The sequence below is a fragment of the Ascaphus truei genome, chromosome 7 (assembly GCF_040206685.1).
Source record: "Ascaphus truei isolate aAscTru1 chromosome 7, aAscTru1.hap1, whole genome shotgun sequence".
NCBI lineage: Eukaryota > Metazoa > Chordata > Amphibia > Anura > Ascaphidae > Ascaphus > Ascaphus truei.
Window position 1 is genome coordinate 81845167 of NC_134489.1, and position 23046 is coordinate 81868212.

At 38.6% G+C, this 23046-nt stretch overlaps 1 protein-coding gene across 1 annotated transcript in view; it reads left to right on the forward strand.

Moving 5' to 3' along the window:
* Positions 1 to 22645, forward strand: part of LOC142499614 (prolyl endopeptidase FAP-like) — a 64976-nt gene extending 42331 nt beyond the window's left edge. Inside the window, exons 21-26 of the mRNA XM_075609215.1 lie at positions 8798 to 8852; positions 13562 to 13661; positions 14722 to 14786; positions 15104 to 15176; positions 15458 to 15531; positions 20989 to 22645. Of these exons, the coding sequence (XP_075465330.1) occupies positions 8798 to 8852; positions 13562 to 13661; positions 14722 to 14786; positions 15104 to 15176; positions 15458 to 15531; positions 20989 to 21087 (466 nt within the window). The 3' untranslated portion in view covers positions 21088 to 22645. The remainder of the gene's footprint in view (positions 1 to 8797; positions 8853 to 13561; positions 13662 to 14721; positions 14787 to 15103; positions 15177 to 15457; positions 15532 to 20988) is intronic.
* The last annotated feature ends 401 nt before the right edge of the window (positions 22646 to 23046 follow it).

Consider the following 23046-nt stretch of genomic DNA (forward strand, 5'->3'; position numbering starts at 1 on the left):
TGTGCTCTGTTTTTAAAATCAGGACATTAGTCGGATATATGCACCCTGTGTTTGAGCCAGATTGACGGATACTAATATGAGTAGAGGACTGTTTTTATGTAGGTCACATATATTCTGTTGATTTGTAATTATGGACGTCCCTAAACATGCTACCTTGCACATTGTAATATTTAACACGAATATTAAAGACTTTAGGAAATGTGACATACAGCAAATAAAAATACCACTTCTGAGCACATTAACATGTCTCAGACAGGTCTGCAACCCTGCTTTTCACCATTATCTCTCAGGCTGCGCTTATAGTACTGGCTATAACGATGGCGACGGCGTGCAGCCGCAAAGCAACTCAATGTAGTCCATAGCGACCACCCATAGTCGGGGCGACGGCGACGTGTGACGTCACAGAAATCGCTGCAGTCCAAAAAAATTGAGATCAACAGCAGCGCAGAGTGACATCAGCGGCACTTGAGCGGTTCAGCCAATGAGGGCGAACCGCTCACGGCCATGCCCCCTGTTGCCCTCCCTTGGTCTCCTGCACGGAATAGCGACGGCTGACGTCAGCGGTCGCGTCTATGTCGCATAGCCAGTACTATAAGCGCAGCCTTAGCATACATTGCTTGCACTGCAGCCAGGGATTCTGGGAAATTACATGCAAATGAGCACACAGTCTCACCTTTTACTTCATGTCCATTTTAACATAGACCCCTATAATTTTATGCCTGCCGCATTATACAGCTTTTTAGCACAGCCTGGGTTAAAGAAGATCATCGCCAGTAAAATAAACTCACAGACAGCTGTTTTGACCTTTTGGGTTACATCAGTGTGAAGTTGGTTATATTGCCTTTGCAATGTGACTTTGGAATAGGTTTCAACTACAAGTTATTTAAGTTATGGCAGGTAACGAAGTGTCAAAAAACCTCCACCGTACAGTGTACAGCAAATAAAAATATAACTTATGAGCAGAGGCTAGCTAAATTAAATTTGTTTACATTAGAAAAGAGGCGTCGAAGAGAGGATATGATAACTATATACAAATATATTCGTATTGTATTGTATGTCTTTATTTGTATAGCGCCATTAATGTACATAGCGCTTCACAGTAGTAATACACGTGGTAATCATATAAAAGAACTATTCATCCCAAGGGCAATACAAAGGAAACAGGGTCATCCCTTAAGGTTGGAGGAAAGGAGAATTTATCAACAACAAAGGAAATGGTTATTTACAGTAAGGGCAGTTAACATGTGGAATTCATTACCCATGGAAACTGTGATGGCAGATACATTAGGTATGTTCAAAAAAGGTGCCCCTGTGGATCTCTGTAACCTTATCTGGTACCCCAAAATTAGACTCAAAGCAATAAGTAAACCGCTCACCTCAATGGTCAACTCACTCGCAATCTGAGAGGCTATAAAATGTAGATGCTCACTGACTTCTAGGCACTCCCTGATGACTCCTCTTTATGGCAACCCGGATTTTGCTCCTGGTCTAGATAGTAAAAATGTCAAGGTTTGGAATCAACATGGGGTGGGAAGATTGAAAAATCTGGAGGGTAGAATCACCATTAAAACATTTAATCAGATCCAGTCAGATAAAGACATTCCTAACACAATTTTTTTTAGGTACCTCCAGATCAGGGCATTTTACACCAAATACACGATACGTCCACCTTTGACGAATTTTGAAACACTCTGTGTGTTGGGTAATGACACATGGGGACTAACATCTAGAATGTGTGGAGAAGTAATCGGTTCAGGAAGGGGCTACTCCCAGAAGTTAAGGTTTATATCTCCGTGGGAGGCAGATTTAAACGCAACGCTAGAGGAGGAAGAGTGAAGTGAGATTTTTAAGGCAGCAACCAAGAGTTCCATATGCAAAACATTAAAGGAGAAAGCATATAAGATACTAATGAGGTGGTACCTCACCCCGGTAAAATTATCTAAATTTGTCCCGGGTTACTCTCCCTTGTGTCCTAAGTAATGTGGAGAGCCAGCGGACCTGTTACACATGATGTGGTCCTGCCCTCGAATAGCCCCACTGTGGGAGCAAATTCGCAATTGGCTAGAGAGGATTTTGGGCCTCAGGATTCAACTGAACCCCTGGCTCTTTCTATTAAACAAACCTGAACAGGAATGAGTCAGAGCGGAGAACAAATTAGTTGCACATTTTGCAACAGCCACGAGGTGCGAGATGGCAGCAGTGTGGAAACAAAATACAATTCCATCTATCGACAAGATTCAGAATAAAATTTGGTTTGTTTGCCAGATGGAAAAGTTAACAAGTTTGGTTAACGACACTGGCACAAATTTCCAAAAGGTTTGGCTGCCATGGCTGGCCCAGACAGACATCCAGGGGGTGAACAATGCCACCGTGTGGTTATAATAGATTTAGGTGCATTCTCGTCTAATCAATGCTAGAGGACATAGTATCGGAAAGTTCCTTTTAGGAAACACGTAGGAAAGAATAGGGACCACAGGGACATGCCGGCGGGTTCTCTGGACAGTGGCTGGGAGAAACCAAAGCTCATCCGTGGTCGAGGAAAGGAGAAAATTACAGTTCACCACCCCTCCCCTCCTTCCCGGTTCAATGTAATGTGTGTTTTCTGTGTCATGAGGCACGGGTCAGACAATTGTGTAAGGGAGCACATGTGAAACAAATGTATAACTGTCTATAATGCCTTGTTGAAACAAAAAAGAAAAAACCCAATAAAAATTTGTAGTTAAAATAAAAAAAGTTGGACATCTTTTTAGAAAGGAAAGGTATACAGAGATATACCAAATAAGTAAACATGGGAGGACATTATTTGGAGTCAGGAAAGAATTTATTTTCCCCCTGATAAGATATCATTGGAGGATTTTTCACTGTGGTATTTTGTTTGCCTTCCTCTGGATCACTATTCTGTCGGTACAAATATACTGTAGGATAAGGTATCTGTCTTCTAAATGTAGCATACTGTAGGTTGAACTTTATGGATGTATGTCTTTCTACAACCTCATCTACTATGTAACTATGTAACTTGTGAGTACATTACCATGTTTCAGACAGGATATACTGTATGATAAACTTTCCAATGTTAATTAAGTGGTGTAGCTCTTGTTCAAAGGTTTTCTCCAAAGCCTTCATAACTGAACATTGAATACATGAAGCATACTGTGAAGACTCATTGGCTCTTAATCAATATGTTGTGAATGGACAGGAGAAGACTTTAGTTCTATTTAGTTGAATTCCCACACTGGGAAGTGGGTTCACAACATATTAAGCAGTGTCCATTGTTTTCATTGTAGCATTTCCTGTGACAATATTTCACATTTAAGGGTGGATAGTGATATCTATCTAAATTAAAACATTTTCTGGAAGGGAAGCTTCTTCTTTCATCAATTTCCTTTTCCTGATGAAGGCAGATGTTTCCCATGAAAGGTTCATTAAAATTTCCTGGGCATTTTGTTCTCTCGTAATGACAGGGAAAATAACACCAGATATTGTAATCAGTTATACAGACTGTTTTTGATCTGTTAGTTTTAAAGAAAAACATTGCTATCTCCGTTTTCCACATCTCCGGCTTCCACCTTCCACTTTCCACCTTGTTCCACAACAAAGATCTCTATTTAAACATGTTCCATGTATTATGACTTTGGTGAGTTCTACTTAATGTTTGCCTTCTGACCTGGGATAGCACATAGTCCATGTATGAATGCAGCAGTGTCACCTAAGAACTTTAGGTTAACATAATGAGTAAATGTTGGATTAAGTCAGAGCACCTCTCCACATCTTAGACACATATTTTAAACCCTGATCTGAATAAGTCTCTGAGAGACAGATCTCTGTACCTGTCTGGGACACTCAATACTGTAGTTCCAAGTTTCTGCTACTATTCAGTGCAATTATCAGTGATAAAGCAATGTATATAGTATACTAGACTTCTACCATATACAGAGAGGATTTATCACAGTAGAATTTATAATAAATAAAGTACAATATAAAATGCCTACTTTAACGAAACTTTTAGTGCTGTAATCACAACCCCAATTTAATACTGTATGCTGCGAATGGAGTTTAAGGGTCACATTCTATATGGTCCGAAGCAGCTGTTCAGGCCATTTTCATCTGGAAATCCTCATTGAAGGCAATATGAGTGTGAGTGTAGTGCTCAACAATCAGACCCGGTTCCGTCTGTAGAGAATATATAAATGTGTATCCAGATGAAGATGGAGTGTCCACAGTATAATAATATAATTGAGCTGGAGGGGATAAGTGTCTAGAGGATGTCCACGTGACACCCACATCAATTGACACTTCAATAAACACCCAACCAGAATGTAGATATATGTGTAATAATGTCCGTTGTGTACAGGATATATCATAAGGCACTGCGGCTCTTTACCTGTACACTCCAAGGGACACTCCCATCGTCCGTGGCGTGCAGTCCATCCAGGTGTAGATTCAGAATTGTAGTAGATGTAGATAGAGCGCAGCCAGGGGAATCCTGCTTCTGGTATCCAGAGAAGGGAAAAAATAGCCAGGCAGCTCCAAACGAAATTAGTGATCAATTTATTGCATGCTAGAAATACAATAAAAACGGACTACATGAACGCACCTACGCGTTTCATGCAACAACACTTTATCAACGCGTAGGTGCGTGGGTGCGTTCATGTAGTCCGTTTTTATTGTATTTCTAGCATGCAATAAATTGATCACTAATTTAGTTTGGAGTTGCCTGGCTATTTTTTCCCTTCTCTGGATACCAGAAGCCGGATTTCCCTGGCTGTGCTCTATCTACATCTACTACAATTTTGAAGGCAATATGGAATTTTGTACAAAATGGCTTGAATAGCTTCCTTAGATAATATACTATGGAACAAGACCCTAAAACGTTATACGAAATGTTTAAATATGAATGGAATATAAATCTTCCTGAACAAGGGGAACATGCCTTCCTAATATGTATGTATGTATGTATGTATGTATGTATGTATGTATGTATGTCTTTATATATAGAGCGCCATTAGTGTACATAGTGCTTCACATTAGTAATACACGTGACAATCATAAAAATATATAAAATATAATTTTTATATAATATATAAAAAGGGGGCGTGTAGATATATTTGCCCATGCTGAGCTTACAGGGGCTGTGTGTGTTTATACACTATGGCTTAGCCTCGCTTGGTAAATGTGACCCACAGGTAAACCTGCCCACAGATTTTTAATAAACCTACCTTGTAATTAACCGAAGATTATAATGTTTTCAGCGTGGAATGGCAGCCCAAAGAACTCAGCTTCTTACGCAAATTACCTGACTTTTCTACTTTAATAAATAATATTAATCAACTTTATAAAGTTATATAATATTGTACATAAACTGTTTGTTTCTAATATATATATATATATATATATATATATATATATATATATATATATATATATTGAAAAAAGGCAAAATGAGGTGCGCAAAACTTATGATCAACAATAGTAAAAATGGTATCAAATGAGTGCTGCTGTAATGGATGTACACAACTCCAATAATATACAAAAAGACAAAATGCAAAAGGCGCAAATCAGAGACAACAGGTGGTTAAATGTCTAACACCTGTGGGATAAATACGTAGAATATCCTTATAAGAATCCAGGACGAGATATGATAATGTAGCTGAAATAAACAGGCATGTAAGGATAAAATCCTTTCTGTGACTGCAGCAGAGAGGCTGGTAATATCAGGAACTCCTCTCAGGTTACACACTGTGTTCACAATCACTGAAGTACCCTTGGTTGAAAGTGAACTACACAGTCCCAATAGCCTTGAATAAGGCTTTGCAGCACAGGCAGGAGAATAAAATGTCCTTACTTCATACATATATACATACATACATACATACATGAAGGTGGTCATACTCACAGGTAATCATAGAACACCGAAAGAGTGATGGTTGCATGAATACAAATTTATGCAACTGTTCGGAACAATTAGTGGTGACCTAAACCGAGATCAAAGTTTTATGCGTCACTACTAACATGAGAGAACTCTCTTCGCATGAATGCTAAAGGCCATGTCTATACATACTGTGCTATATGTATGTACACACAGCTGTCTCTTACACATGCAAATACTCTATGTAACTTCAGCCCTATATACCAATAAGAACCACATAGTATCCACACACACTTTTAGTAATGCAACACCCTCTCACATTTCCACTCCTACCCACACCATTGATATACACGCCCACTCCACACACCTTTTGTAAAGCACTGTATACACTGTGGGCTCTTTATTTATTTATATTTACATACATACACACACACACACACACACACACACACACACACACACACACACACACACACACACACACACACACACACACACACACACACACACACACTCTTACATCCCTCACATTCAGAGATTATTTAACACCTCAAGTCATAAATCGCACACTATACAGGGGGGAGGGATGGGTTCTAGTCACAATCCAAGATGCACTGTTTATGAGTAAACCCCTTGCTTGCTTTATTCAATACAATTTCGCCTGAAGAAGAGATCAGTGTATCTCGAAAGCTCTCACAAATAACAGCATTTCGTTGGCCACAGAACGGTATCGTCTATTCATTTTTGATGATATCTCTCTCTCTCTCTGTGTGTGTGTGTGTGTCTCTCTCTCTGTCTCTCTGTCTCTCTGTCTCTCTCTCTCTCTCTCTCTGTCTCTCTCTCTCTGTCTCATATATATATATATGTCTGTGTGTGTGCATCCACAGCAGCACAAAGGGGGAAGAGGATGCTGGGATATACTGTATATATATAAAATGAAGTCCGATAGTGCCGAACTGGAAGTTGCTACTGTACTGTATGTGCCCAATTTTATTTGATTTTTTTACACTTTTTCTTACTTTCAGCCGTCATCTCCCTCTAATAGAAACTAACAGTTTAGACACAACATTACACAACCCCATAATAAAGTTGATTATACGAGGTGTGAGTTGAGGGAGGTGCATACTGTACCAGCTTCAGTTCTAATTTACTGCAGTTTCCAGTGCCAGCAGCTCACAGCATGGAACATTGTAAGAATCTACGACATAATCCACTTGCCTTTATAGATACTAGAAATAAAGAACCATGATTTAGTTTCGTATGCCCTCTTATGTATAGCTCATTGTGTGTAAGGAGCCTTTTCTACATGTTATCAATCACTATTACAGCTGGTGTGCTATCCATCAGCAGTTTCACAGTAATAAGTGAGCAAATCCATGCCTTTTCTTTAACTTTTTCTTTGCTTTGACAACAAAAAGTTACCTCAACAAACTGGCAGCTAGTGAAATAGAATTCTTTCCTGTTTAAGTGGAATTAGGCCAAATTTCTTGAGTGCACAGTAAAATAGGCACCTGGAAGTGTTGTCGATGCTCAGTTGGTTTTCTGCTTTAGGAGCTCCTAATATGTAAAAGGCCTCTCCTAGAGTAACATTGGTTAGGTAGGAGGTTTGTACTGTATGGTGGAACACACAAGGAAATATATAATTTATTCTCAAAATTTCAATAACCGTGAAATTCCAGTGATCCCGAATGGGCTTTTTCTATAGTCTTATTTTTTTAACCTTTTAAAAACATCTATAAATGTCTTCCGGACCATTATTGACCTGTGGCCCCTATAATATGGAACCTACTGAGTAAAAATAGACACCTCTCAATTTAAGATAACCTAATGTCTGTTGGATATAAAAAAAAATGGCTTGAACAGACTATTTTCCACCTGAGCCATGGGTCACTATATATTTTTTTTGTTGACCACTTTATTTTACTGTTCTTTTATTTTCACATTATACATTCATTTATTTTACTAGGTACAATCAACAATGTTGTAATTTTTTTTTACATTTGCAGATGTAATGATGTTACCGCTGCTGTTAACAGTGGCACTTTATTTTACAGTAGTGCTATTGCAAACAATGACTTTATTAAACGCGTTATTGCACGTTGACAGGGTTAATAATGTATGCAACATCTGTACAGATGTAGCGGCTGTTATTTTAAGGCATCACGGCGCAGTTTTCGTGTGCGCTGCTGTACTCCACGTGGCATGGATGCGGCCAATCGATCCAAGCACACGTGTTTATCACGGTTGCTTTGTTTGAATTTTATGGATTGTGTGCAATTATATGCAATGAAATGAATGAATTGTAATGTGTACAGTACTGTGCTACTGTGTCAATTTCAGGTGTTTATAAGCCAGAACACTAAAATGCCATTTTATGCACTCGCCTGCAGTATCGTCTTAAGGCGGTATGGTTGGAAGTAATCCCGCTCCATCACATGGGTATTCCGAGGTATAAATCGCGTGATTTCGTAAAATTATGGCCGCTGCATCTGTAGCTCTTTAATATATATGGGGCCTACACCAAAGGCATACAGAATTGCTAAAGCCTGTACATTGGTTAAACAGCTAACTACAGGGGATATTTATTAGTCTTACAGCAACAAAACGTTACACCGGTGCTTTAGTGTTGAGACTGATCTATTACACCTTACACCAGGGGTGCTCAACTCCAGTCTTTAAGCCTACCCCCCCCCCCCTTCAACAGGTCAGGCTTTCACGCTATCTCAGTTTCAGCACAGATGGCTCAGTCAAAAACTGTGCCTCTGATTGAGGCACCTGTGCTGATGCAAGGGCTGATTGATCCACCTGTGCTGAAGCTGGGATACCCTGAAAACCTAACCTATTGGGGGGCTTGAAGACTAGAGTTGAGCACCCTACACAAATAATGTGCATCTCATCAATACTGATAATAAATCTTCTTTTGAATTTTAGAACATTTATTGGAATGGGTTTCATTGATGAACAGCGAATAGCAATATGGGGTTGGGTGAGTATTTTACTATTATTTATTGATTTGTGTACTACGTTTTCTGTCTCCAACTCCTTTGCTCCTGTGGAATGCTCAAACAGTACATTTTGTTAATTCAATATGAATGACAACCATAATGAAATGTTATTTGGACCTTAGTAATAAACATTAATAAATAAAAAAAATAAGGATTTTAATAGAAAGTTAGAATAGCTGTTCCAATTGGGACAAGCCATACATTGTCACACGCAGTATAGCAACTGCAGTTAAGCGAATGAGCCCCAATATTTCCCCCCAATATTAAACAAGAGCCAATGTACTGTATCGAAAGGTGGAGCATGCAGAATTGTAGGGGGCTACCATCTCTGAAGCAACGTGAATGGCAGTTTCTAGCTGATCTCAATTGCTTTGGAGTTTTGGCCTGCTCAAAGATAACTATGCAGAACCACATATGCATACAGTATGCTATATGTTTATGGTTACAAGATGGCAATTTTGCAGATCTTTTTTCAAGTTATAGTCATTTTTTTGTGCTGTGCTATTTGTGTACTTGTAAAGAATTGAGGGTCCTATTCTATTAGGAGCTATGAGTTCGCTGCTACTGTACATTGCAAGGTTTGGCATGTTCTCGCCGAACGGTTTGTCAGTTGAGTTATCACAGTATTCAGAAAGAATCTGAACCCATCTCAAACCATGTGGCAGGAAAATGCCCAAACCGTACGGCGAAGCAGAAAAACTAATCTCAGCCTCTCTCAACTTTCTCCCCGTGCGATCGGGCCCAGCTGCATAGAGAGCTGCACAGAGAGAGCCGCCTCTGCACAACTCTCACAGGCGATCGCACTGTTTTAATAAAATATTTAATAGTAGTGTGCGGGAGCATTGGGTTTCCGGAGAAGAACCACATTGATTTCAGTAACAGGGACCCCTTGCTTCCCGAGATACAGGCCCCGTCATGGTTTGTCGGTATCTCCTATGCATTTAAATGTCCCGGTCACGTGACGCTTGATATTTAAACATTGCATGTGTATAACGGCACCCCATAACAGGTATTAACCGCTAAGGTAATGAAGGGGTTTTCTCCTCCCACAACCCCCCCACAAGGCCTAAACACCCAACATGGGCAAAATACCACCTTCACCCACCCCCGCTACCCACAATAAAATGGGCACTGGTAGTTAATCCCTTCATTGCCTTAGCGGATAGTTAATCCCTTCATTGCCTTAGCAGATTGATGCCGGGGGTCTCCGGTGCTGGTATTAATGTGTATCAAGCTCCGGAGACACCCGGCATCGATCCGATGTCCTGGTCACTTGACACAGTGCATTTAAATGCATAGGAGATACTGGCACCCCATAACGGGGCCTGTATCTCGGGAAACAGGGGGTCTCCAGACCTCAAATCAACGCGGTTCTGCTCCGGAGACCCCCTACTCATGTACACTAGTATTACATTTTTTATTAAAACCCTGGGATCGCTGTCACGCTATTTGTTTTTTGTGTTTGTAGTGTTTTGCATTAAATTTTTTTGCGGTGTGCTTGATTTTTGCATTGTACATCCCACCCTAAGTACAATGGGTTGAAAAGTAGACAGCACTGCTATTAATAGAGCTAGTGGATGCCACATAGATCAGAGTGATTATGGGAGCAAAGCGATAACTGGTGGTTTTAGAATGGGTCAATAGGGATCTACTGTATAAGAATACTTGTTGTGATGGAAGCTGTCCTTACTTGTTGTGATGGAAACTGCCTAACTGGTGGCAACATCTTCGATTAAATGTGTATTGTACTGAACTTAAGTGAGATTAATCAGAATACAGGATCTCTAATATGAGGAAAGATGCTCTTTAAAAGGAATCGTCACTCTTAGATCAAAATCGAGATCACCTCTTGCCATACTGCTTAGCAGGCTACTCGTTGATTCAAATTCTCCATCTCTGTGATATTTGGGAATCTGTATTAATGCTTGTACTTGTTGTGAGAAACTCTGATGTTCACTTCAAAATATTAATTATAAGACAACAATTTTCCACAGCCATTTTCTGTCAGTGAGGTCAACAATGCATTGATTTTCCCCACATTGCCTTGTGTGGGCAAACTCAATGATTCACTAATTCACCTTAACTATTTCACTAATTAACATTAATACACATACAACTATTGAGGTGGTGTGGCATGGGCGTATTATTGTTGTAGAATACATATAATTTAACATTTAAAAGAATAAAATGATGACAAACACTTATAAAGACTTCATTGAATCTTAACTTTCCCTCCCCCTAATCCCCACTTCACCCCAGGTTCCCCATTCTGGCACCAGGCATAAAACAGGCATGCCGGACTCAAAATGGTGGCAGGGTGATGGCTCAGCCCGGCACCCAAGAAAAGAGCTGCAGCATAATTTGGAAATTACTTTGCTGCTTTCTATTGGTGACCCTATAGCCGTTTGTTTTCCAGAGACCATATTTGTAGTTTTTCTGTGTGTTGAAACCGGCACAAATAAACTACAAATACGTGGGTAACCGGGAGTCCCCACATATAAGGGGGCCATGAATCAGCTTTGGGAAACCCCTGGTTCATGTAAGGGTAAAAAGTATATGTTCATTTGTGGGGAACTGCTACTTTAATATCATAAGAGATATGCACAATTTATGACCAAAATCTTCATAAACCTATTATTGCCTTGAACAAAGTAAACCAAGTAAAACATTGTACATCTCTGTCTCATCTTGGCATACATTCTAAGGCCTTGTACTCAGCGGCATTTGTTGTGATAGTATAATTTGAACTGCAATTCACATACACCTATACAATATGCAGTTCTAGCCATCCCACTGTATCAGTACCAGTCCAGCTCACAAATGATATGCAAAATGCAGTAGACTATTGGCGATTACAGTAGGCAACCAAATTGGATAAGAAAACACCAATACCATTGTCTACAGTATATCTTAAGTTATTTGAAAGCCCAGCAAAAGTTTTTCTTCACATAAACTCTCATTGGGAAATGGCCAAGCAAACGTAGCAAAAATCCATGGGTAGTATTTGCAGGTTTATTTGTGATATCACATATTCCGGCTCCTTCTGAGTCTCCAAATCAGCTTATTGTCGTGGAGCAAGATGCTCTAAATGTCTCAAGAGAAATAAAGCAATTCTATCAGCTGCAGTTGCTTAATCTTAGTTCTCTCTCATAGTTCCCATAGTTCAAAACATTCTATTGTGTTAGACAGTTTACAGCTTTGGATTCTGAAGCACTGAACCCCAAGTATCAACTTCTTCAGTTACAGTGTCCTACTTTGAGCATGGTAATCGCCTATACAATATACTGTACATGTAAGCTATATTACTTAATGCTAGTGATACAATTGTGCCCCATCTCCAATATATAAAAAATATATATATCAAAATTTATATGTGATATTTTCTCCCGTGGCTGCTTTTGGTTTTATATAATAGAAACTTTAGGCTTGTTTGTTAATCATGAAGGTAGAAAAAACAGGATATTCAGCGCTCGTGCTGTATGATGGTGTGGATGATCCCTTTGCAGCATGTACATAAAGCGTCTCCCCAGAAACTCTCACATCTAGGTGAACCCCCCTTAAAAAGGGGGGAGGGCACCCTGAAATACAAGATAATAAAAAATGCACAAATGCGCACCAGGGATTAGTGGAAGGTAATTTATTAAAAATACACACAAACTCTGAGGGGATCCAACCCCACCTAAGAACAGCTGTGCAGCTGGACGGCTAAGTACTACCCAGGAGAACACCTGATGGTGACTAAACCCTAAGCTGCACAGTATACAAATACAGTAAAATTTATATAAAAACACATGAAAGAAAAAAACAAACATGAAAACAACCTATCAACAGATTTGTATAGAAACCGCCATAAGGTTGGGCACTGGCAAGGGGAATCCGGGGGATCCGGATCCTGTGCAGCCACCGCGAGTCTGCTGACTGTCTCAGTGTGAGTGTCCGTTTCCCCTTGCCAGTGCCCAACCTTATGGCGGTTTCTATACAAATCTGTTGATAGGTTGTTTTCATGTTTGTTTTTTTCTTTCATGTGTTTTTATATAAATTTTACTGTATTTGTATACTGTGCAGCTTAGGGTTTAGTCACCATCAGGTGTTCTCATGGGTAGTACTTAGCCGTCCAGCTGCACAGCTGTTCTGAGGTGGGGTTGGATCCCCTCAGAGTTTGTGTGTATTTTTAATAAATTACCTTCCACTAATCCCTGGTGCGCATTTGTGCATTTTTTATTATCTTGTTTGTTAATCATGTTGTGAAAATTATAATAAATCAAATCCATGTGTCACTGGAATGTTTCATACATGTATATGAATACTGTGCTTTAGTTTTTGATTGTGGATGTAGCAGCTTTGTTAATCCAGCTGTATGTTTTACAATATACATACGTACATTTACAAGCAGGTCATACTGTTTTTATTTTGATATTAGTTTGCTATTAATTGAAAATAGTAATAGTGATATGACTTTTGTAGTGGACATTTCAAGAAAAAGCCTTCATTTTATAATACATAGTTACAGCATGGTAAAACAAATCTACTTCTTTTCTCAATTTAGTTATAAGACCATCAAGGACATTGTTTATTAATAAGTAATAAATCCTCTAACACACTTTTTTCCCTTTGAAATGATGTCCTATTGCAGATGGAAACAAGTGTTCTCATACAGTATATTTGGCTAACGCTGCTATTATTTCTCTAGTCTTATGGTGGATATGTAACATCAATGGCCCTTGGACGTGGTACAGGACTATTTAAATGTGGGATGGCAGTGGCTCCTGTTTCAAACTGGGAGTATTATGGTATGGAAACTTTGCAAAAACGTACACAAGGAAATGTAAATAATGTAGCTTTAGCATGTTTCTAAAACATTAACACGTGTCTCTTTTAATTGGTGTTTGACAGTTCAAGGGGTTTACACTAGTACAACTGTACAGGTGTTTCCACAGTGTTCTGCACAGACCAAGCAAAGAGCAAGTGTGGCATAAATGGTGGTCTAGGAAGTCAAACCTCCAAACATTCTGTATGGGACAGACCATGTTTAAGGGTCTAAATGAAAGTCTATGTTTTACTGTCGGCATTTTTAGAAATGCCAATACTGTTGGCTAAAAATTATAGCAATAGGGAATTGATTAGTGGGCTACTGCACTACATGGCAGGAATTAATGATTGTTTTTTATTTATGTACCAATTTATGTACCACAAACATAAATTAATGAAATGTACTGTACTTAAACTTTGAGTGCACAACATAATGATGATTATAAAGTCTAACAAAATGTCTCTAACTTTCCTTTCTGAGTTGTAAGCAAATACAAATAAGCCCTAAACCTAAAGTGATGTTAATGACGAAATAATAACAACCTTTGCTACTTGAATCACTTGCAGTAATTGTCTTTTCAAACTCTGATATGTCAATTGTGTTGATGTATTAAAGGAGATGTTCCCTCTACATGCTTTTTTAACATGTATAGGAAGCAGGGTGTCTCCCAAACTGAATGGTGTTAATATCAGCTCCTGGGACCCTCTGGTTTAAATCTCCCTCATGATGAGGACCAATAGGAAGCCACAGCTTCTTATTGGCACACGTGACGCAGTGGATTGAAACCATGAATTACTGACGGCTCATTCCCTTGTAAGTACAGTATCGCGGGAACAGAAGGTCCTTGGAAATTAAATTAATGAGGTTCAGTCTCGAAGACCCCCTACTTCCAATACATGTATAAAAAAAGGGCGGCCCCTAATAATCTTCTGCTTTAAACTTAATTACAAAATACAAAACAGAGTCACTTTACAGATCAGCTAAACAATCTTTGTTGATGCCAAATATAATTTATAAGCATATATATTTTTTTATTACAGCATCCATCTATACGGAACGGTATATGGGTCTTCCAACTAAATCAGATAATCTAGAAAATTACAAGGTAAAAATAATGCAATGACTAAAAATATTTATACAAAGGATATCAGTGTAGATCATTTCAATTTGCATGTATATTTCCTACACTTGTACACATGTTAAAAGCATGCCAGCCATACTGTACATACCAACCTGTGCCTATGTTGGTTAGTTCAGACAGCAATCTAGACTTCTCAGAAGGGAAACAAAAGGATTAAAAATGTTTTTAAGGCTTCACAGACAGACTTGTGTAACAGCTAATGGCTTTACAAAACACAAGCCTTTTTATATTAGATATGCATCAGAAATCACGTCAAATGAATTGACTCTTCTTCCTTTTAGAATTCAACGGTGATGGCAACAGCAGAGAATTTCAGGAAAGTAGATTACCTGCTCATTCACGGAACGGCAGATGGTAAGTGTTATCAAAGACCGATCTGCAGTGTAAATACTGAGGCAGAATATGAGAATAACTATGTTTGAGGAGCATTGAGCATACTACTTTACTTCCGATCGGACACAGCACATAAAAGTGTTTGTACTATAGTGGTACTTAAACAGCAATGGCAATATCACTTTTATCAATAGGAAATTGGGGGTGATCATTTCCAGTTAATGCTCTATATCTAAACTATCAAATATTGAACACGTTTTAACAGATACTGCCAACAGATTTGTATTTCTCTTTCTTTACAGATAATGTACATTTTCAGCAAGCAGCTCAGATTTCTAAGGCTTTGGTTGAGGCCCAAGTGGATTTTCAAGCAATGGTAGAGTCTAATGTATATCTTTATCTGTAGGTCTGAATAGAGATGTGCACATTTGTTCAGTAAAGTTTGGCAGTTAGGCGATCTTTGCAGGTTTTTTTCAAAAATAATTTATTCAAAATGGCAAGTTTTTTTTTGCTCAGCATGAAGACGATGTGCTGGGTCATGTGGCCCATTATATATTGCCGTTTTCTGCTATTTTCTGGAAAATGTCACACACAAAAAATGAAGGACAAACATGTTGCAAAGCAAACTTAAAGACATTTACATATCTGAAACATTATGCATGCTCTATTTTATATATATTTACTGGTATACTCAAACTCTTATATAAGATGTGTTTTACAGTATGTTTGTGGAGTCTGGTGGGGTAAACAAATATTGCTTTATATTACCCATGGTCTATTACACTGCAAATTGCTGCAGGTATATAATTCAATCTAAAATAAAAAATAAATCGATATACACTAGCGCAACAATTTTGCACATGCAAAATTAGTTTATTTTTTACATTTCTAATGAGACAGTTATAGAACATCTAACTCTGCTGTTTTTGTTGTTGAAAATGGAGTGCAAAAAACATACTTTCTGCATATTTCCAACAAAACCTGCTAAATAAGTGGTGTATTATAAGATACACATTAAAATGCAATGAAATCAAGTTCTGGCTTGAAGTAACATCTGGCTTGCATACCTTAGTCAAATGTAAGATACACCATTAACAGATGTATTTTATTTGAAGGAAAAGCAGCAGTTGTATACTGTAGGTTAGGTTTTTCAGGAGCTTGATAGCCCTATCGAAAGCTAAAATGCTATAATGGTTTTACACGATAATGTACGAAAAGATTTTAAATGCCCAACACAGGTGCTATATATTTTTTCTCCAAACAAGTTGACTGGTACTGTAGTAACTTTCTTTTTTTCGACACAATGATTTTATCTGAAGATCAACCTTTTCCTTTGGGTTCCGATAGATTGCGTGCCAGTGAGAATATTTAAGCTTTTTACAGCTACTCCCTAAAGCAGATATACATTATTCTAGCAAACTTGTACCATATGTCCAATGCATAACAGGAGAAGCTTTCCATGAAATCTATCTACCACTTCCTGTTCTGGATAGAATTAGTCCTGTCCGTACACTGCTGACTCATTTTATTCCATGCTAGACTATATTTAATATAAGTAATTTTGGGTTCAGCCAAGCTTATGTTACAATTTTCTACCTCCCTCTTGCTATGCACACAAATCAACCTCCCTTCTCTCCTAATCTGCAATATGTATCCCAATCTTAACTCAGATTACAGCATTGTATATGTAAAGTTTTTTCTTTAGTGTACCACTAATAGAACCCATTCCTCTAAAGTTTTTTCAATTACTGTACCAAGACACAATGCTTTCTTTGTTAACTTAACCTTGCAAACACGTTAGTAGCCATTAACGACAATGTATTGCCACTCAAGTAAATGAACATTGATGATCTCAAGTCAAAAGAACAACAAAAAAGAGAGTGTTACATTATCAAACCTGGGTCTACATGGTCAAGTTTAGGGGGGTACCAAGCCTATTAATTCGGTGGTGCTATAAAGCCCATATAGACATAAACATGAAATAACCAAAAAGAAGAAAAGCAAAGGGTTTTATCAGCACTCTTTTTTTGGAAACAGGAAGATACATAAGAGTGCTGACTATAACCCTTGCCTTCTTTTTTATTCTTTGTTTTTATGAACTAAAGTAGCTATGATATTTTAGTTAAGAGACTAATTACATGGCAAATCGAGAGGATATACTGTACCAACAGATAAAAGGGCAGATTCATTAAGCAGCAGTACTGGTTAGCGCACCAGATCTGGCATTAACACCTAATCAAGTCAATGGGATTTAACATCAGATCGAGTGGCGTAATCCTTACCGGCGTTTTGATTAATCTCACCAGTAGAATCATGCTGTTTTTTCCCCATGCACCAGGCTTACTTTATATTATTTGATATTTTGGCTTGAGCAGCGTCCCCTCTTCTTATTTTTCAATTCAATAGAGAATCACCCATTAAATTCCCTGTAATCACAACATTAATGCCCACTGCTACCAGATAAAGATGATGTTATTTGTTTGAAGTGCAACACACGATAAAAGCTAAAAGTCTGTGACATTTAAATCTTGTTTGGGGAAAAAAAATAAGTATTTAAAATGTCATTCTTTAATAGTTTTTGTGGATCTAACAAAGTGTATCACAATGCTAAATGATTCACCAAAAATCTGTTATTTTCTTTTACCGATAAAGTAGAAATACAAGTAAACGTTCGTTTAACCCTTTCACTTTTTGTACAGCAATGTGTTGGTGACCCTATTCGCAGCAGAAAGGTTCATTGAAACCAATCCTAATTCCTATAATATGTGGTCAGTAGCATTCTCAGGAAAAAGGGTCAAATTCAGTACACAGATGTGAACTGCGCCATTGACTGTTCCTATTAAGTTCCATTGTAATATTGTTTGCAAGCATCATCCCAGAATATTATTGAATAGGAGGAATTATGCTATATATGTTCATCTAACATGTTGTGATACCAGGTTGGTTGATGCAATATTGTAGGTTGAATCTGTAAATACCATTATAGTCTGTATGCAATATTTGAAGCGAAGTTAAAGTCCTCATCCTAAAGCAATAAATAGGATAGAGAACCATGAGATTGTGGTTGCCATGGGTAAAGTAAACAAACAATGCTTCTCGTTGACTGCTACTTGAACAGTATCTACAGAACTCATACTACAAGTGTCTAAATGATCTATTCAATATGTCCCACAGACTTTCCGGGCCATATTTACAAAGTGTTGCTATACCATTGCTATACCACAAGAAACCTCTCTGTGCTGAAAGACGCTTTAAGGCCCATACTGTACATTCAGTCAATGGGCCAATTTACAAACCAGTGATAAAATCAGTGTATTTGCGACCGACTATGGGGCCTATGCACTAAGCGCCGATAAGCCACTTATCGAGGCCTTTTCACCAAAAAAGACTACTGCTATTCAGTAAGCCCCGATAAGTCGCCAATAAAAGCTCTTTTCGACAATTTTTTTTCCCGAGAACAAAAAATCGCCAAACAAGCGGCGAGAAGCCACTTATCATCAGGTTTTCAAACTCGTGCAATTCTAGTAGCCCCAATTAGCTTATTGAGGCTAATTGCAGCTCTAGAATAGAGATTTCCTCTCAAAATCCTCCTGACAGGAAAAGTTGGCAGGAAGGTGGTGAGAAGCTGCTGAGAGGGGACTTTAAAAAAAATGCATTTTTCCTGCATCGGATACCCATTAATATCAGCACAGGAGGCCCACAGCATGAATCCCATGCAATAAAAATGCATTTACAGGCTAACCTCTAAGGCAATGAAGGGGTTAAGGAACAGCAGCTTTATTGGGGGAAGAGCAGGTGAGTGAAGCAGGTACTTGGCCCTTCACTCACCCCCTCTGCATTGATTTCAGCCTTGGGGACCCCCTGCTTCTCGAGTTACAGGCCCTGGTATGGGGTGCTGGTATCTCCTCCAGTATTTAAATCCCACGGTCATGTGACGTGGACGATTTTAAAATGGAGACGATACCGGCACCGATTGCCCCATACCGAGGCCTGTAACTCGATAAGCAGGGGGTCCCTGAGGCAGAAATCAAAGAGGTTCAGCTCAGGAGAGCCCCTGCTCATGCACCCTATTAATAACATTTATATTAAAGCAGCATCATTACCTTAGCAGATAGCCGCTAAGACAATGAAGGGGTTAAGGCACAGTAGCAGGTTTATTGGGGGCAATTGCCCCCAATAAATATTTCAATATGTACATCCCACCAATACACAACCCACCCACCCCTGTGCCCCCAACAACCCCTATACCGCCCTAACACACACAAAAGCAATTTTTATTTTTTATGCACAGGTGTCCAGGGGTCCTCGGCTGGTTGTATGGGTATGATGTACCACTATGCCAATCAATGGGTACAGGGTGGGTATAGTGGTCCCGGGGTGGGTTAACCCCTTAATTGTTATATCGGTTATTAACCGGCACGGTGATTAAGGTGTTAGGGGCCATTAGATTGTATTTTTTCATGCTGGTATTGGAGGACATGGACCTGGAGTATGCTACCGAGGATGCCCTTCATGATGGCAGGGGTAAGTAGAAAGGGTTATTTACTTTATACATGCTGGCTGGCTAATGTTTGTTTTTATAACGGGAAATGAGCTATAATCCATATCTGCAGTGTTCGAAAAACCTATACATTTGCACACCCCGGGCGAGTGGATTTAACATCGTGGCGAGCGCCTATTGGCCCAAGCAGCACACGTTTGGTACTAGGTGGCGAGTAGATTTTTTTATTCGGCGAGTAGATTTTTTGGTGATTTGTCGACCACTGCATATCTGCATAATAGTTATTTTGCCTATTACAGTATGGTATGTGTTGGGGTGGGGGAGGGGGTGTATTTATTTCAATGTATTGGGGGGAAAAATTTGACCACAGGATTGATATCGCAGGCCAGCAGGGACCACCTGAGGGCCACCAGTCACCCGCAGGGACCACCTGAGGGCCCCTTGACACCCGCATGGACCACCCAGACACCCACGGGGACAACCTGAGGGACCCCAGACACCCGTGGGGACCACCCAGAAACCCCCACCGACCTCTTCTATTAATTCTGTGCAGAAAAATAAAATATGCTTTAATGCATGTCTCCATCTCTTTTGCGCCAGCATTTAGCTTGTGAAAAAAATCTGTCGCGCTTTTATAGTACGATTCAGTTATCACTGCTTTGTGAATAGCGCTTATTGGCAAAAAACGTCGAGTTTGCCATTTTTTGGCCTATCATGCAACTTTTTTTCACTGACTATTTATTGGTGATAAAAAGCCATTAGAGCGCGATACTGCACTGTTATCACTGCTTTGTGAATCGCACAGCAGGAAGTATTACGCCATAAAGGCATTTATCTCACATTAAACCACTTATCACTGCTTTGTGAATCGGCCCCTATTTATGAAATATATTGCATTAACGTCACATTTTTTAAGTTCTTCCCTTTCACACGTGAGTCAAATATAACAACTGCCCTGTCTAGTTTGCTGAATTTGAGATACTGTACTTTAAGTGTCTTGTACAAACATGGTTAATGAGAAATCAGACACAAAATTTATATGTCCGACTATATCATGTGACTCAAGTAAATCCTTCTACAAGGGCTTCTATTGTTCCATATGTTGTATCCTCTCCTGTGTAGTACTTTGTACTGAAGGCAAGAGCTATTTATCCTTATACAGTACATTAAGATTGTGGAACACACATTCTAAATCACACATTCAAAGTAATTAATAGCCATTGGTTCATTGACACATAGCCCAATATGTCAGGAAATAATAAATAAATGTTCTATGGTATATTTCAGGTTCAGGATTCTCCAACCAAAAGCTTTCCTTTATTTGTATTTCAGTGGTATACAGACAAGGACCATGCCATTTCCGGATCTGGAAGAAAACATCTCTACGCCCATATGACCCACTTTCTTAAGCAATGTTTTTCTCTTTCATGAGAAACACAATTTAGATACCTGATTATGCCATTCCTTAATTATTTTTGTATGATTTCTTTTATATGATTGTTACAACAGTTTGATGAAAAATAAGTGGTTAGAAATAATATTTTCTTTATTGGTTAAATGTGCTTTCAAAATTCTTGTTCTCATGATCGTTTAAATCCATTCTTCAAGAGTTTCAATCTCACAAGTTCTCGTGGAATCTTGCATTTTTAAACATTGGCACATTAACTATCATAATTCAAATGTCCCAAATGATTTCTATGTGCTTCACTTATAACTTATTACTATGATATGAGAGCATCAGATTTCATGATCGGACTACAATTGGTAGGACATCCAGCAGTTCAAATTTCTAAATTTACACCTGAGGAAGAGAGAGAACTCTCGTAAGCTTGTCCTATAATATTAATTGTTTGTCCAAATTAAAAATGTATCACCTAATACTGAAGTACCCATTTACTCTTCACTAGATTTACAATCAAACATATCTACTCAGATTTTTTTGCGTTTTAAATTAAATTTTCCAATTCTACCAATCAGCATCATTTACAAAACTGACAATGTTATATACTATAGTGCCTCACAGCTTTTCATTCCAGCTAATGTACTGTATATGTCATAAAGGACCATATCTATTGAGCTTTGCTAAGCTTTAAGGCATCTTACAGCCTATTTATTTGAAAGGTCCATAAGATAAGTTACAGCTTAGCACTTTTATAGCACAGCAGTATATTTGTCTTCAAGTTGGAGGCATCTGAGAAAACATTGCTTTGACAATGGTGTTAACATTTTACAAGCTTGATGGGATGTTCCTATTGTATCCATGGGATAATAAATTAATCTATGGATATGTGCAGTATGATATTTTAATTGTACACTGCTTATTTGGGAGAATGCTGCCTATCCAACATACACAAAAATGGTTTGTTAAGAAGATAACGGCCCATCTATAAACCCAATCCGGCGACAATGCTCAGAAAACCCCATTGATGTAACTGGGGCTATCCATGTGATAAGCCCTAAGTTTGTACAAGAAGGGCAAATGTGTTAAATATGTACAACACACCTATGTATAAATATATGTGAAATATGACTCCAGGTTGTTCACAAAATAAAAAGGAGTACTGGGAAAAAAAATTCTGGCATTGTTTTATGTGACTACAAAAGTCAATTTAACATCAAATGAGAGATTAGAAAATCCAGTGTCCTACATTGTGCAAGCTACTGTCCATCTGAGGCAGACACATTGAGATTCATGGGCACACAGTAGGTGCTATGTACTGTATCAAGCCCTAAACTTGATGCTGGGAGATGCACCTGTCAGCATTAATGTATCAAGTTTTTGCTCTCCTTACAAATCGGAGAGTGGTTACAACAGCGTTTTCCATCATGGGATGCTGACACCTTTGAGGAGCCCAGAGAGATAGCTGGGACATAACAGTAATGTACATGATGGGAGATACAGGAAGTGGCAAAGACCAAGTAAAGCTGAGAGAGTGAATAAGAGTAATATATTTACTACAATAAGTGTAGTTCTTGTTATTTTATATGGAACTTTTTAGGGACGAACCTCTTAAACATTAGTCATCTTGCTTTGTGCGCCGAACACAGAATGAGTCCCATATGTAAAACAATTGCTTTTAGAGGGGTCCAATTTAAAATGGTTGGGAACAGAGAGAAATAAGAGGGGTTCGTAAAGCGCTATTGTATGCACATACTGTGTACTGGAATGGATCACATTTTGTGTCAAGTTTAATCTGATTATTTATTGCGTTTCTTACATTTGACACAGTTACACGGAAATGAAAACAATTCACATATTTGAATTCGGGTGTTATTCATTAAACTGTGCGATAGGGGAACTACTGCTTGGAAACTCCCACTGACTTCAGCACTATTACAGTAAATGAATAACCATCTTAGAACACTTTGTTTTTGCACTTTGACTTTATG